Below are 17,875 nucleotides of genomic sequence, written 5' to 3' on the forward strand. Positions count from 1 at the left end.
ATAAGACATGAAGGATAACATTTGACCCCAAAAAAAAAAAACACACAAATGTAAAAGAACACATCAACCAGACATTGAGAAAAATTAACGTAGGATGAGAATTACGAAAATGCCCCTAAGACCAGATAAGACACAAAGAATAGTATTTAACCAAAAAAAAATTGACACATATGTAAAAAAAACATCAACAAGACAGTAATTTAGTCCGAAAAAAATAACGAGATAAAAGAATTACGAAAATACCCTTAACGAACATATGCACTAGAATTGAATGCAATGGCAATGGTTTTAATGCAAAGATACCCAAAGAAAGTGACAAACAAACCCATCCTTTTAAAGAGACAAAAAAGGGCATACAATTTTTATTTAGATTCCCTTTACTATGTTCTTTGTCTTCTTGTCCTTTTCATTTTCATTCCCTATTATCTCTCCACTTCATATGTTGAGCCAAAAAGAGAATTTACTTTTTACTTTCTTTTCTTTTTTTTTACCTTTCCAACTAACCATAATAAAAGTGGATTCATGAAAAAAGTTACCATACAAAAAGGTAAGTAATTTTTTTTTTTTTTTTTTGAAAGGTTATCACCTAATAATTGTAAATAATTGAATAAAAAAATTTATAAACAAGTATTAGAACGAACGGTCAAAATGGTGCTAAAACAGTTTGAATCACAGAAAACGAGATTTGAACTAGTCTGGATCGCACGTTTTTTTTATTTAAATAATATCATATCAAATAATCTAATATATTAAATTCTTATTAAATTTTAGGTTATTTCCTAAAGTTAATACTTTTATGCACGATATGATAAGTTGTGTCAATTAACATAATCATGATAAGCAATTCGATCTATCATGAGTTGCTCGTAATAAAAATTACATCTTACACCTTAAGTACTTTTTATTACGAGCAACGAAAGAACCCAAGGAACAGGGGGGTTTTGCAGTAAGGCTTGACGATAAACAACCGTGTTGGGAAGAAAGTGATCAACTGAGAAGAGAGGGAGTAAAATCATGAGATCTCACCGTTCACTACTCATTGGATGGATCTAGCTCGGTTAGTATCTGTCCAAGATGCTAAGATCGCGTCAATGATGGAGGAGGGCACGTCGTCAGTTAGTTGAGTATCCACCGGTGCGGTGGCATAAGGTTTTCCACCTTGAAATGTGGGAGATAAGGAGAATTGAATAGGAGTGTTCGTGAGTTGGGTCGTCTTAAGACATTTTTTAAATGCAACTCAACCCAACTATTCGGATTGTAAAAGTAAAATGTTATTTATTTTCTACATTTAACCAAGATTTTTCAACTCAATCTAGTTTTAAGAGAGCGTATAAGTCAACTCGACCAAAACCTTATGTATTGGGTTGGGTTAGATTGATCGAGAAATTCAGAGGAAATGGAGCTTCAAGAGAGGGAGAGGATAAAACGATCAACTTCCAAGTCGTAACTTGGACTTTCACAGGTCAAAGTCACAAACTCTCCCTTTTTTTTTTTCTCTTTTTCGAACAAAAAGAAGGTCTCCCCGACCTCATTTCAATGAACTCGACAACGGAAATATGGGGACTAAATTTCAAATTTTAAATATCAAATTCAATTCAATCTCGAAATGATTATAAAAAACCTATCATAGAAAAGCACAACTTTACAATTAAATTAGAGGTTGTAAAAGCTTTGCAAAAAGGGAAAGTTTTAATAACAAAGCAACAAATAGTTGCAACTTTTAGAAACAAGAAGCATTAATGATAATAAATATGATTGGTTCATATTGCCAAATCTAATAATGTGAATTTGATTAAGAAAACACTGTCCTAACTCTAATAATTATGTAACAACGTTCAAAATCAAACTCAATCAATATTAGCAACGACATTTTACAGAATAAATAATGCGAGACCTACAACTCTAACGTTTATTATCGAAAAATTTACTCCTATTTTTTTCTTAAAAATACATTTTAATTCACAATCAAATATCAAAAACTATTTATTTTTCTTAAACTTTTAAAACATCACTTTGAATTTCGAGAACGTTCCAAAAAAAAATAGATAACTAAACCTAAAAATTCATAGGTAATAGTAATATTTATAAACTTGAGTCATACTCACCGTTCAGAATGAAGAAACTAACTAAAAACCAAATAATGTTGGTATGTATTAGCCAAACTACATATGCGAGAACCCACATTCGTTGGGGAGAACAAACCACTTTATAAGGGTGTGAAAATCTCTCCCTAACTGACACGTTTTATAAACCTTGAGGGGAACCCCGAAAAGAAGAGCCAAAAGAAGACAATATCTGCTGTCAGTAGGCTTGAGCCGTTACAACATATACCAAAACCAACCGGATAACTCCATAGACAAACAAGCAAACTTCTCAGGCTTGCTTTTTTAGTACAAATCTGGCTTAGCTGAAGCCAAAACCAATTGATTTGCATTCGGTTTTTAGTTCCTTGATGCCAAACTGCCTTTAACTCGACTCGACAGGCAATCAAGGTCAATACTTCTGGTTTTTGCTAGCATCTCTATTAGAATCTACAAATACCAACTAAGGGCCAAGATACAAGAAATTGTGGATCTCTAGGAATCACAATTGTATTTTTAAAACTAGATTTAACATTATATGCTCCTTCCACAAGCTGTGACTTTTAGGTCCAACTAACTTGTATTTCTCTCACCTTCTTGATTCTTAATGAAGACTTAACGAGTCACCAAGCCATATCTTCCACCAAGAAAACAAACTCTCTTTCTATGTATTAGTCACTTTTATGAATGAAAATAATGATTTTTAGCTCAAATTTTGGCATATATGGCTTGATAGGAACAACAAAGATAATTCAACTTCTTAGGTAACACACCCTTAAACTCAGACATAAGCATACCTTCAACCAATTGATAAAGGCTCTTGTAATCTCCTTTTGGCTTCGTTGCTTCCCCCTTTTCTATCCAATTTCCTTCACAAGGGTCAGAAAAATACATAATAATAATGATATAGCAAGGTTTATAGATTACAGAAAAGAAGAAAATGCACAAAATGATTGATTTCTATAATTTAACATTCTGAAACACTTTGGGTAAGTAAACAAAAAAGCAGACTCATATGGCAAAAAAAATTGCTGAAGAACAAAAATGACAAAAATATTACTGGGGAACAGAAGATGGGGTAGAGAGTTGAACCCAGGCAAACTCCTCTTTATATGCTATGCTGGACTCACAGGAGGCTTCACATGTATAGACAACAATTGTCGCCCAGTCGAGTGAATCCACGTCATTCTTTACCCCGAAATAATAAAGCAACTGAGGCAAGATCTGTTGTCATCCAAAGCAAAGTGTCCAACTTTTAAAACTAAAAAACATAATGTGGACCCAGAAACAAGAGAGGATAAGCTTTCTTTTTTTCTTGGGGAGGGAGGTTAAATACAAACAAGTTGCCTAAAGTACCTGGAATTCATAACACATGGGACCGCTGCAGTGATTGCATTTTGGGATATCTGCTTTCGAAGGCCGACCACTTGACATTGGCCATAAAGGTTTAGATCCGTCATCTCTACAATATCTGGTTTCAATTTTTATTAGTGAAATTAATAGCATATTCGACATTGAGATGAAAAACTTGAGTAAAAATGTAACGGCACATTTCGATCATCACCAAGTGTGATAGCACCACCTGAAGTTGTAAGAATAGGCTAAAATGCTAATATGAATAAGATTTTAATTTTATTTAGTCCCCTGATTCGAACAGCATCTAGGGCAAGAGAACCTTTTTACTTCATTCTTAATTTCCAAAATATCAAGAAACTAATAAACTCTTATAATTAGTATTTGGTCTAAAGTAATCATAAAACCAAGATCGATGTCCATTTGGCCATGGATCTTTGAACATGATCAAGTTCAATAACTTAATATTACCTCAAGACTTGTTCAGGTGCCTTTGATAAGCGAACTTGAAAAGAGGCCCAAGACTTTCTATCATCATCTCCCTGTATACCAAAAATTTCATAAAATTTATCACCTAAAAAAAAAAAAAATCCTCTTTTAATGAAATTCCGCACTTTTATAGATAAATGGAAGAATACAAATAAACAGTATAGAAAAGGAGAAGAACAGACTACAGAACAGGCCTCCTATACACAATGAAACCCAACTTGAGATTACAAAAAGGACTTCAAATCTTAAAAATAATTAAACAACTTTGAAGCAGTAGAGATACAAAAACAGGCACTAAGCCCACTACAAACGAAAACTTAACTTTTCAAATGATATACGATACCATAAAGATCGATACCTCAAAATTGGCCAACAAGGATTTCATCGAGTCATCCATCCTATCCCTACAAACCAAAGAACTTGCATGGGAATCGTCCTGGGATGTTTCCATGTTGAACTCACTCTCGTATTCATGTATGATCCCAAATTCAGGCCAAAGATGCTTCTTTGAAACTGTCGTCAAAAGCAAATAATTCTCAGTTCAATTTTAAGAGTTACTTCCCCTGCAAATCTTAGTCAGTGTTATTAAAGTGCTAAGGCGCACTCTAAGATGACAACCTCTTTAATCACCTCATGGCAAGAGGCGACAAAAAGATATTGTCCTACTGAAGCAAGGCTCACTTAGTAAAATAATAAATAAATAATATTTTTGCAATAATAAACAAAAATACTTGGATTTTTAAAATGTTAAAATATCAACAAAATTATGTAAGTTTGAAACTAAAACTAACTTCTGCTATTCTTTTTCTTCAATTCTTCTTCCTTGGTTTTTCTTTAACTTTTCTGCTTTATTGAAGGATTGAAGAAGAAATTTTGGAGAAAAAAAAAAGAAAATTTGAAGAATGATTGAAAAAGTGAAAGCAAGCGCCTGTGTTGCCTTGAACGGCAACTGAAAGGCGCAAAAGGCATGCATTTCATCGAAGGTGCTTGCACTGGGTACTTGCAGACGATAAGGCCTTGCCTCGCCTGTCACCATAGGTGAGCACCTGGTTGTGCGTCAACAACACTGATCTTAATCAAGCAAAAGGAACCCTCTACTCGATATAAATATTTTTAAGGTAAGTCCTACTATATATATATATATATATATAAATATAAACTACATAGATTGCAAAAGAAACCGAACATCCAAGGAAAGGGCCAAATCCAAAAAAATAAAATAAAGAACACAAATCTTCTAATTCTCTAATGAATAATAACCCTAGAGAAGTTTTTTCTTTACCAACCTTTCTCAATATCTGTTTCGTATTGACTGTTGATCTGTCCAGAACTTGACAACTGAGAAGATATGCACATTCTTTGGCAATCAGTTTTATGCCCAGTACGCCAATGAATAGCCTGAAGTTATATAGAATTAAGTTTTGAGGATCAGAACAAAGAAGTTAATTTGGTTTTACTTGTCAAAAGTTCAGAAAACAAGAAATTGTACTTGCAGCCCGGTGCAAATACGATACCTGATGTTTCTCTGAGCAATAGCGTACTTTTCTACACTTGCTACAAACTTTGTCTCCTTTCCAAGTACCACACCAGCTACAAGGTGCAACTAAAACAACATCAAATATGTTAGAAGATGTTTCATAAATCAGCAAAATTTTAAAGAGCTTTAATGAATAAATGTACTTTTAGGCCTTCAGTAGAAAGAAGAATAAATCAAAACTACCTCCAGATGCACAAGGTTTGTCAGTCCCATCATGTTTTGGGGCTTCTCTTGAGTAAAAGGGATTACTACGAGGTAATTGGCCACGGAAAACTTTCACACTACCAAAACAATTACAGAGTTACTAAAGAAATTTTTAAAATGTAGGATACTGAATAAATAGAAGGATATCATAAGAAAACCAGCTGGTAGTACCTTCGAGATGACTTCTCAGACTTTCTTTTCCATTGCTCATGTTGATCTCGTAGAAGACAAGTCATTGATGGACACATAAACACAAATAATGTTCGATGAAATGTTGAGTCCTTCTCCACAATAGGAGCATAAATCTAACAATTTTTTGAACAGGAACAAACCATCATAAGCTATAATTCCATGAGGAAACGTCAATAATAGTCGAAAATAATACAAAAATATATGATCTCAAAAAAAAAAAAAAAACTCACACCTTGAACAATAAACACAAGGTATTTCCTAATGAACTCCTCAACATGTTGCACATTTGATAAATTAATTTTACTACACTTTTCCCAGATGCAGAGTCATTGGACTATACACCTAGAAAATCTTTCCTATTCTAATTACTATTTTTTTAGAGAATTGAGACTACAATGCAGAAAGCAAAAGAAAACACCCAAAATGTTTGAGAACAAATATCATTAGAACAAATACCTGGAGCAGAAACTGCAGAGGCTCTCCACATATATCACAAACACAAGACCTTCCAGACGGCAAATTCACTGGATCCAACCACGCCTGCGATGCCAATTATTTATACAATCAAATACTTCAGTAATAATAATTATCCAGCTTCAGTACAATTCAATCTTACAAGTAGAACAAAAAAACATTGAAGTTCAAGCAGAAAATTGATAAAGAGATAATATAAAAGAGAAATTCGAAGAATATGGACTGTGCTTACACACCGGTACTCCTCCAGCCTTGCTTGGAAATAACTGAGGAAGAAGAGACCAAGAATTTTCGGGCTTCTCGACAAAACCCAAAACCACTGATTCATCTGATTCTTCCTCCTCATCATCGTCATCAGTGTCGTAGTCGTCTAGCAATTCTTCATCATCATTAATGTCCTCGTCGTCCAAAGAGGTGATACGGAGGCTATTAAGTTTTTCCATGGACTCCACTGCACCATCGCCAATTTCATCCATATCGAAGGGCTAAACCTCAGGCTCAAAATTTCATCAACCACAAGTCAAACCTGTCGTTTAACAGATGATAATCAACCAACCAAGAACACTCATCGGCCATTGCCATTCGATCAAACGCAAAATGTTAGTTTGTCTTGTCTTCTGCTGGTTTTTTAAAAATTGATAACAAAAAATTGTGACAATAATTTCGATTCTAACAAGATTTATATAGCCAACAAACTACTTGTTTTTGCTTTATTCATCTTCTTAAACGCTTTTCCCTTCTTATTTATCGACTCGGAAACGAAATATGTGGTTTCTGTTCCTTCTTATTCCTTGATTCAAACTGTTTTTTTTTTTTTTTTGTACTTTCTAATTTGTGAGGTATACTCTCTTAGTTTTATAATTTCATTTATACTAGTTCAACATTGATTGAAGAAGAACTCAACCAAAATAAATTGTTCTTGATTTTCATCTTCGAAAGTGAATAGAATAAAGAAAAATAACCAAACAAAACGAAATTAAAACCTCACCAGACGCCGAGGGTTGCAGGTTAAAGCACTGTACTACGAGTGAAACAAAACAGAGATAAGTACTCTGATTGATTGCTCGAGCGAGAGACTGTGAGAGGGACGGCCGGCGTAAATTTCGTCGGAAAGTTGAGACTATGGCAGCCGCTGACACGACGTCCGGCAGGAACGGCGGAGCACTGTGACAGTTGCTGGTAATGAGAGGGAGGGCGTGGCTGAAGGTGAAGTAGGGTTTAGGAAGAAAGCCAGTGGATGGTTTTACAAAAATTAATTGAATTTATTTTTTATTATTATTAATTTAGAAAAAAAAAATTAAAAAAATTAATATAAAATTACAAATTAAAAATAAATTAAATTATACAAAATACCATCTAAATTTTAATTATTCTCAATAAAAAAAATTAATTTATTCTAAAAAATAAGCATATATATATCAGATTTATTTTAATGTATGAAAATAAATGGAAAACTTTTTGAAAAAAATTAATATTTTGATAATAATTAACTTTAATGCATTTTGATAATGAATTAATTTATATTATTTTGTTTTCTTCAATTAAATAAAAAATTAGATTTTGAATAAACTTTTGGAATTAGGATTCATGAATTAATATATAAAATTGTATGGATCGTCCATGAATTAAAGCCCAATAAACAAGCTATTGGGCCCAACTTTGACTTTGAGCCAACCATTGAATTAAATTGGGCCGCTCAGTATAATGTTGGGCCCATGAATTAAATAATATAAAAATTGGGCCGCTCAGTATAATGTTGCAAGAAACCTTTGGGCCAAGCCCACTACTATTATTCTTCCATATATTTTTCAACATTAAATAAAGCTTTTTTTAGTATGAATTAAAAGGATTTAATAACATAGGAAATTGGGAATGATAATTTAAGTAAATTATACTTGAAAAATACTAAGTAAATAATTATTTAATATATTAAAAAAAAATACATAATCCCGACGTCTCTAGATCTTGAACAATATAGTCATGTTACCTACTTATCTTGAACAACTTTTAATATTGAAGACTATTCCCATAGACAACACTGGTCCTTTTAGCACGTTTCACTTACATGTTTTCTAGGAAAATTTATGGCCGCTCAGCATAGAATTGCTTCAAACAAAGTAATTGAGTCACCGAAAAACAAGACACTCATTCCTTTTCAACAATCATTGAAACTCCAATGTTAACCATGTTTAGCTCTCACGAATTTTGTGTTGACACCTTGTGTGGGTCGTGTGTAAGGAAGTACTACACATCCAATTTGTCTAGACTAGAGGCCACCTGAGAGAGTATGATTTTAAATGATGAGTTCCTATTCATGATTGCATGTGTTTCATTTCCTGACCCCAATAGTGGGACCACTTACTAATTGTTTCTTAAAATACTGAAGTCTGTGGTACTTTATATCTCATGTAAAGGTAAGACACTCTTGTATGATTGACGGCGACATCACATCAAAGACCATGAAACCTACATAGGGTAGTTGCATTCATTTTCGTAGATCTTAAGTTAGTACAAGGTATTGATCTTTTAATATTTTTCTTGGTTTTATTTTAATTTACTGAATACTTCAAGACTAGGGTGTACATTCAACTCGACACCAGACAACCTGGACTAACCCAACCCAAACTATAAGGGTAGGGTTGAGTTGGGTTGGATTAACATTTCAAGGGTTGGGTTCATTTTTCTAAACCTGAACTAAATCGATTCGGTTTTGGGTTCGTGAATAAAACCTTCGAGTTAACCGAGCCAAATAAAAATGTATAAATTATATTAAGAAATTTTCCATATTAATAGGTTTGTTAGAGTGTTACTTTGGCCTCTGAGGACACCCACGCAGACCATGTTTTAGTTGTTTTTAGTTTTATGACAATGTTGGGTTGGGTCGGGTCAAAAAAATCCTTCAACCCAACCCAACCCAGACCCAGACCATGTACATCCGTACTTAAGACCCTTTCTAAAAATACAAGCCCATGACATCATTTTATGGAATCGTTTTAAATGAATGTTTCTACATAAAAAATTTATGTCATGCATGTAGTAGCTACTCAAAGTCGATAAAAACTTAGAGTCGTTACATGACACCTCATAGAAATTTTCTTAAAACATGTTAAAAGAACTCGTGTTGATATATATGGAGAGTCAGATGTAATAAAATTATTAAACAAATTTTGTTGTGGTCAAACTTTTTTGTTGACTTTTTTAATTATCCACTTTTATTTTATTTTTTAATTCTCATGTAAAACATTTCACTCCTTTTTAACTTTAAATAAATTATTATTAAATACGAACATTATTTTAAATATTTATTAGAAGTATCCAAACATTATTATCCCAAATCATTAAACACAACAAACTTTATGTTATATATTATATAGTTCAAATCATTTATAACACTCAGACAAATTAACTATCCATCTACATCATAAACATTGAGTTGGGTTATATTTTTTTATCGGTTTGAATCGAATTAAATTTTAAAAAAATAAAAATTTGAATCGATCCGTAGGTTGACATTTTTTTAATATATTTTTTAATTATTAATGTAACATATATTTTGGATAAATATATATATTTTTTAAAAATAACCCGACACCTCAACTCAAAAATAGAAGGTGAGTCGAATATTCATAAATATAATATTTAAATAAAAAAGGAATTAAAAAAGCATTAATAAATAAATAAATAAATAAAAGCATTTTGAATATCAAAATTAATAATTGTGTTAAATGAATTATGCCTCGTTGAGAAGTTCAATGAATTAGATATAAAATAATAATAATAATAATAATAAAATTATTAAATTTTTATTTTTATTTATTTATTTTGGGTTTAAGTGGATGTGAATATTCTAATTGAGTCAACTGTTGTTAGTGCAATTTTGACCATACTTTTTTTTATTCCAAAAAAGAAAAAATCTACTTTTTCTGCACAAAATCTTACAAAATTGATTTTTTTGGATTTGCTTTTTAATTACTTTTTAAAAAAAGATTTAGCTTTTTTTTAATTTCTATTTTCAAATAATTTCATGATATTTTCTTTATATTTTTTATTTTTAATATTAGATTATATATGAATCACGACCAAGAATATCCAATTACAAAGACGAGAGTCAAGAAGCTACAACAAACCTTGTACACTTATATTTAAGTTATGGTGAGCTCATCAAAAGAAATTCTAGAAGATGTTAAAGAACTTTCTTATATGTTATGCAAAACGTTAAGAAAGAGAGGTATTAAATGCATTTTAAGTGACATTTAATAAACTCACATGAACTTATGGAGCCAGTCAAAAGATGGTTGATAAGAACATTTAATTCATTGCACTATTTAATTATAACTTAAATATTCGTTTGTAATATTTAAGCTAATTTTTAATATAGAAGTTAAGGTTATATTGTAATTATTAAAGAGTGTAATGAGTGAAATGACTTTATTAGTCATCTTTTGACTAGTTCCATAAATTCAGCTGAGTTCATTTAATGTCATTTAAGTGCATTTAATGCATCTTTTTTTAAAAGCTCAACTTAGCACTAACATATAAATGAGATTTCCAACGTTTTCTAGAATTTTCTTTGATGAGCTCACCTCTCTTTTAAAGCTCAACTTTGCACTAACATATAAGGAAGGTCTCCAACGTCTTCTAGAATTTTCTTTGATGAGCTCACTATAGCTTGAATATAAATGTACAAGGTTTGTTGTAGATTCTTGGCTCTCGTCCTTATAATTTGATGATTATAATTCGAGTAAATTTATATTTAAAAAATTAATAATTTCTAGAAGGTTGAGTTTTTTTTTTTTTTTTAATGAAGTCAAATGTTGCGTAGTTGTCTTGTCATATCATGTCATGTCATTTCGAACTATATTTTCTTACTTTGGGTTTATTTGTCAAATGACTAAAAATTTAGTGGATTAAAATAAAATATTTAAAATTTAAAAATTAAAATAAAATTAGAATTAAAGTTTAAATATAAGATATTGTTTAGATCTTTAAATTTAGATGATTTTTTTTTTTTTAAATATTGGATTTACAAAAATGAAAAATTTAATGCAAAAACCTAACCCTTGACTTATGAAAAAAAGTCAAGATTTTGATAATTAAATACAACATCTGGAGTGAATATGAGTTGCGTTGGAAAAATCTTTGACCAGTCAAAAGATTCGGGTCGATCGGGTTGGTGACTCGAGAAACTTTAATAGAGTTAACAATCTAACCCTCTATCTTCGAGTTGAGTGGTCGAGTTTTTTAAAAAAATATATTTATTCAAAATACATATAACATTGATAACAAAAATCTCATAAAATTTAAATATCAAATATTTTACGTCTTGAGCGCATGATATGAACCACGACTAATAAATTTTCATATCTCAAGGTTCAATTAGAAGGACGAGAGCCAAGAAGCTACAATAAACCTTGTACACTTATATTAAGTTATAGTGAGCTCATTAAAAAAAAATCGGTAAGAAATTGGAGACCTCCCTTATATAAAGTTGAGCTTTAAGAAAAAGAGGCATTAAATGCACTGTAAATTGCACTTAATTAACTCAGCTAAATTTATGGAATTCTAATAATCACATTTCATTCATTACACTACTTAATTATAATTTAAATATTTACAATCTTAATCTATGTGACATTTAACTCCTAAATTAAATTGGCTAGTAAATGAGAAATACCCATAACCTCCATATTAACATCTAACTCCTCTATTAAAAACTAGCTGAAATATGACAAACAAATATTTAAATTATAATTAGATAATGCAATGAATAAAATTTATTATTAGTCATCCTTAAACTAGTTCCATAAATCTATCTGAGTTCATTAAATGCAACTTAAAGTGCATTTAATGCATCTCTTTCTTGAACCACAACTTTACACAACATATAAGTAAGATATTCGATGTCTTCTAGAATTTCTTTTGATGAGTTCACGATAACTTGAATATAAGTGTACAAAGTTTGTTATAGCTTCGTGGCTCTCGTTCTTGTAATTAGACCTTGAGGTATGGAAATTCGTTGGTCATGGTTCATATAAGCGCATCTCTAACATCTGCTGCAAACGTTAAATATTCTTAATATTTTTAAAACTAGAGGAAGATTGTAACCCTATTTTCAAGTTAGTCGGGTTGATTAAAAAAAAAAAAATCAAAGTGCAAAAAATTCAACCTAGCTCAATCTTTATGGTTTGAGCTGAGTAGATCGAGTTGATTAAGTTATCGAGTCATATAAACACTTCTAACGTTCCCCGACCATAGAATTTATTATCAATCGATGACATTTGACCGAGAAATGAAGGGTATAATTGCAAAATGGCAAAATTAGAAGGACTTAATTGCAAAATGAAGGGAAAGATAAACATGGGTGACCCACAAGAGTAGGGTATGCCCATAGTTTTTGGGATAAGGTGAGTGTCCATTATTAGCAGAAGAAGCCCTTCAAGTAGCTGTCTCCAATTCAAATGCCATTTCATGATCACAACCACCCATTCATTTCCACATTTTCTAATCAAAATTATTAATCTTTCAATTCCAATGCCATTCATTTTTGCTAACCATTTTTTAAACATATATCTTCGATATGAGCTGATTGATTGAATTAATGTCGATCGGGATTAGTGGATTGATTCAAATGGATTGTTCGGAACTTAGCTATGATGCCATTTATAACAGTCTAACCTTATCGCTAGTAGATATTGTCCACTTCGGCCCGTTACGTGTCGCCGTCAGCCTCATTATTTTAAAACGCGTCTATTCGAGAGATGTTTTCACATCTTTATAAATAATATTTTGTTTCCCTCTCCTGGCTTGGTAAGCTCGTTGTTAGATTAAGTGTCAATTCCTAAAAAAAATTGACCTTTTTTTTAGTAAGGCTCGAACAAGACCACATTGGGTGATATATATAAATTTGGAGTAATAATCAACACATACCTAAATGTAGGCCTAATGTTTGAATTTTTACTTTAAAAGAATACGAGTTTAAAATTCTATTTTAGTTGTACGGTTAAGACTTGCACTCTTCTGAACATTTAATTCATGACACTTTAAGGTAAATCCATAAATATTTTTAAAAGACGAGCAAAATTTTAGATTTTAACCATATATATTAAAATCCAAACTTTTTATTAAGACCGTAAACTTTCAGTGTTGTGATCTTTTCTTAATTTTTAATTTTTTTTAAAAAAATCCAACTTACGAGGTACAAAATTGAAATTTTAGGAACCATTTAACGTAAAGTTTAATTTTATGTAATAAAATAAAATTAGTTAATTCTTAAATTTTTTGAATACTCGACCACTTGTCACAATCGCACTTTTGATGGCAGCAGACTTGTGATTGTGGTGCACTCACTTTCCAACGACAAGTGATCTAAGCCAATTCGTTCTTGCGTCTGCTACGACCAAACGACGTATGCTTGAGCCTCTGGCCTCGATTTTAAGAGAAGGTTTTAGAAAACGAGAGCAGAGAGGTTTTTGAAAGAGAGGTTTTTGAAGGAGATGTTATATAAGCAAGCAAGAGAGAAATAACAACGGCTCAAATTATATAACCTTGGAGACATTGAGCGCCGACATGAAAGGACAACAGTTGGAGGAGTCCCCACCGGCCACCATCACCAGACCAACCAACAATAGCAACAAAGTAAGCCCTACCTCCCATACTTATTACCATCTAATATTTCTGCAACTTGCCTGGTCTCTTTCCCAACCCCTGACAATAGATAAGCTTCACACCACCTCGCACTCAAATCCAACCACTCGGGTTCATCCCGTTCGGTAAAAAAGTGTTCTTTAAATCTTAGGAAGATAGTCCAGACTGACCTGAGAAGTGTGTTTATGTATTAGGGTGACGTTCAACCCGTGTCATTTGAGAGAAAAAAGAAAATAAAGCATTCTAAACCGAGTTCTTCCTGTTTAACACGATCAGATGTAAAGGGATCAACTTGAAATGACTTTTTAAGTGCTTAAAAAAAACAACTTTCAAAGAGTGTTTTACCCATGTCATTTGAGGGAAAACAAGAAACAAGCATTCTAAACTGAGTTCTTCACGTTTAACATTATCAGATGTAAAAGAGTGCTTGAAACGCTTAAACCGACCTGAAGTGTGGTTATGCAATAAGGCAGACATTCAACTCGTGCCATTTGAGGGAAAAACAAAAACAAAGCATTCTAAACTGGGTTCACCCCATTTTAACACAATCGGGTGTAAAAGAGTCGGATTGAAACGTCTTTCTAAGCGTTTAAACATTTAAGAACTTTGAAAGGTATTCTAAACCATCCCGAAGTGTGGCTATGCAATAAGACAGACATTCAATCCGTGTCATTTAGTTTCTTGAAGACAACAAGACAAAAGACTAAAAATCGTCATCGAACGGTCACCCGTTTAGCTGTCGGGTTTGACATTCCAACCAAGCCAACACAGATTGAACCCTCCAACAACTCTATGGTCTCTATAACTTTCAATATGCAACCACTAAAATGAAGAGAAGACATAAGGGAAGATGAAGATGCTGTAATAGTTATTCACATAGACAATCATTTGGACATGTAATCAACAACAGGGCAGCAGAGCAAGCAGTAGCAGTAATACTAGAAGTTCATACGAAGGATTCTCTCCACTTATTATCAGTCTAATGGAGAAACTTAGACTTACATTACATGATGACCTTAATGATATTCTACGAGCTAATCACATTTCTATTCAGATAACACAGTTTCACCAAGTTAGGCAAACCCCATAACAGAGAGATCGAGCGAGAGACTCGAACCGTAAAAGTACCTGCTATGAATTTCACTGCTGCAGCGGTTGCTGCTGCTTTCGATGGAAAGAATGCGTTGGTAAAGCATCGAATTGAGATCAGGCTCAATGATACCATAATGGAATATCCTGCTGTTTCGACAGTGTATCGATGGCTGCTGCACCGGGTACTTCTTCTTTGTAGTCGAAGGTCGACAAATCAAATGGAGAGCCAAACATCATGTGGAAGTTGTTGTTGTTGTTGTTGTTATTGCTGTGCTCGTGGTGGTTGTTTTCGAAAGGTGAATTCATTGGCTTAAACTGGTTGAATTGGCTGCTAGAAACGTTCGATCCCTCGAAGAAGTTTCCGTCCATCATTATACCTTGATTGCGAAAGTATTCGTCTTGTTGAGGTTGTATCTTTAACTGAGGAAGATTTTGGTTCTCCGTGATAGCACTGTTACCGGTGTTTACGTTGCTTTTGTTTCCTTGGATGTTGGTGTCGTAGATCGACATGAGCTCCCTGATCATCTTTTGGTCGTCTTCTGGAACGCCTAAAGTGGACAGGTCGAAGGACGATGGAACCGAGCTAACTGGGGGTGGAGCTGACTTGGGCGGGGCAAATGACTGAGGGAAGATAACTGGTTTAACCTCATTGACATGAAAACTTGAGCCATTGAATTCTGAAGAAGTTCTATATGGACAGGACAACTGATGATTGTCTCTAGACGTCCTGTCGTTGAACCCAAGACGAAGCTCGCTATAAGGACACTGGAGGAACTCACAAGTATAGATCTTCTGATCCATCATCGTGTTCAGATCGCTGGTCGGTTTCCTCTTTCGCATAAAATCTAAGTTCGTAGAAACCTCTCCTTTGATTGCATATGGTGGTTGTCGAAGGGGCACCCGTTCTCTCGTTCTCTCCATTCCCAAGTTGAACGAGCTATGGTTATCAGGTTTACGATCTTGAACATCAAAGCTCGGTTCCTCCTCAGCGCCTTCTACATCGTACTCGCTGCAATCGTTAATGACCAATGATCCACTGCCCCCACCGGAAGACAAAGGCGGGCAAGAATTGGGATAAAGCTCCCGAGCCAAGACCTCCTCCTGGTTGATAATAGCAAGCCATGTAGCACTCTCCTTGGCAGTCATCTTGTCCTGCAAACACTTCGACTGTCTAACAAGTTTTCGGATCTTGGCGATATCAGGGGACATATGCTTGATTACAGCAGTCAAAACACCAACTTTCCACGCTTTTTTCAAGTCGTGGGGCTTCTTGTAAGGTGGAGGACCTTGGTCCTTCGACAACCCGAGCTGAGGCCACCATTCCTCGACTCCAGTAGGCCACCACGGTGGAGGAACGCCTTTCTCCAATGGAAATCTTCTTTGAGGAGGGTCACAGTGCTGCATCAAAGCTGATAAAAGTGATCCAAGGGTCGTATCCTGAAGTTCCTGCAAGGTGTGCGGGGTTGGACCGATCGAATTACACCCATCGTTTCGTCCAGGAATTGCATTGTCTGCCTGGTACTTAGCTATGGCAGCCGGTCCGTTTCTATCAAATCTAACCTTGTCTTTCCACCATTCACGCAGATTATCCGATGCCCCGGTTACTGGCTTTCCCTTCTCTGGAATTATTCCATATACAAAACCTTGAGCATTACAAACTTCCATAATCTTCAACATGTACTTCAAGATCCCATCATGAGCCCTCGACATCTTCTTCCTCCTAGCCTGGTCTTGAGACTGTCGCTGCTTCGCAATATCGATCCCTTCCTTAACCTTACTTTGCTCTTTAAGTCGTTTGAGACGCATCTTGTCCCTCCACATCCTCCTCTCAAGCTCATCAACATCGATCTCTTCATCTGAATAATCATCTTCCACCACAACTTCAGGATCAGCTGGTCGAGCTACGACATCTCCATCCACAATCGGAGCCGAAAGGAAATCCATATCATCACAAAATCCCATCTCATTGAACATCATCATCATTAACCCAAAAAGGGTATTCACCAAACTCAGATTTACACAAAAAACAATAGACAAATCCTACTAAAATTCACTGTGCTTCCTCACCTATGCAAATAAATTTCAGTCAGACTCAGAATCGATAAAGAGACATTCATTTCATTCTGAATCGAAAAAATCGCAGCCACGAATCGATACATATAACGAAGAACACCATTTATTCCCTCTAAAAGTTCCTCAAAACCATGAAAATTCCTTGTTCTTTCTAAATATTCTTAATACATGCAAAGTTCAACCAAATAAAGAAGATCAAACAGGGGACAGAACAATTTCTTCAAGCTGTTCTTAATTCGTTCTACACAGAAATTAAACTCAGAATCAAAACACAAAAGAATCAGAGCATTAAACATCAAATCAGAATCAAACGCTTCAACACAAAGTAATCACAAAATCAACAATCAGATCTCATCTCCAACCTGAAAACGAACACATATCTTCAAAAAAGAAAACAGAACATCACAACCGATCATCCTCCAAAAAACCCCAAAAATCAAATTTCAAAGCAAAATCAAACAGATTCAGGTCTACAAACAAAATCCAACTCACAAAACCATAAAAAAACACCCGTGAAATTACTCAAAGAAAAAAGCAGTAAACGATTAAACAGAGAACAAAAACAACCTGAAGTGAAGAACAAGCGAGAGAGATAAGAACTGGAAGTCAATCCAGGAGGAAGAAACCGAGTAATCAGAGAGAAAAAGGACGATAATCTAATCTAATAAAGAAAAGTTGGGGGAGAGGGGGGAAGGGTTTGAAGTTTCATGTGAGATAAAAAAAAAAAAAAAAAAAG

The 17,875-nt window shown here is 33.8% G+C and overlaps 2 protein-coding genes across 3 annotated transcripts; both read right to left on the reverse strand.

The window, feature by feature from the left end:
• Window positions 1-2,976: 2,976 nt before the first annotated feature.
• LOC111485465 (programmed cell death protein 2) lies at window positions 2,977-7,565 on the reverse strand. 2 transcript variants are annotated; one of them, XM_023132360.1, is made up of 11 exons: window positions 7,319-7,565; window positions 6,567-6,815; window positions 6,313-6,396; window positions 5,836-5,969; window positions 5,644-5,741; window positions 5,438-5,526; window positions 5,210-5,321; window positions 4,282-4,436; window positions 3,906-3,976; window positions 3,438-3,552; window positions 2,977-3,305 (listed from the first exon to the last, which is right to left on the reverse strand). In XM_023132360.1, exons 2-11 carry the CDS (start codon window positions 6,804-6,806, stop codon window positions 3,138-3,140), a joined length of 1,266 nt encoding a protein of 421 aa, XP_022988128.1. In that variant the 5' UTR covers window positions 6,807-6,815; window positions 7,319-7,565; the 3' UTR covers window positions 2,977-3,137. The 2 variants fall into 2 exon arrangements, with proteins under 2 accessions (XP_022988128.1, XP_022988127.1); XM_023132359.1 differs by having other exon boundaries at window positions 6,567-6,856; window positions 7,319-7,558.
• A 7,255-nt stretch (window positions 7,566-14,820) lies between these two features.
• LOC111485406 (protein ETHYLENE INSENSITIVE 3) lies at window positions 14,821-17,865 on the reverse strand. The gene is made up of 2 exons (XM_023132281.1): window positions 17,707-17,865; window positions 14,821-17,133 (listed from the first exon to the last, which is right to left on the reverse strand). The coding sequence occupies exon 2, from the start codon at window positions 17,047-17,049 to the stop codon at window positions 15,187-15,189; it is 1,863 nt and encodes a 620-aa protein (XP_022988049.1). The 5' UTR covers window positions 17,050-17,133; window positions 17,707-17,865; the 3' UTR covers window positions 14,821-15,186.
• Between the last annotated feature and the right edge of the window lie 10 nt (window positions 17,866-17,875).

Source organism: Cucurbita maxima, unplaced genomic scaffold (genome assembly GCF_002738345.1).
Source record: "Cucurbita maxima cultivar Rimu unplaced genomic scaffold, Cmax_1.0 Cma_Scf00010, whole genome shotgun sequence".
NCBI classification, from domain to species: Eukaryota; Viridiplantae; Streptophyta; class Magnoliopsida; order Cucurbitales; family Cucurbitaceae; genus Cucurbita; species Cucurbita maxima.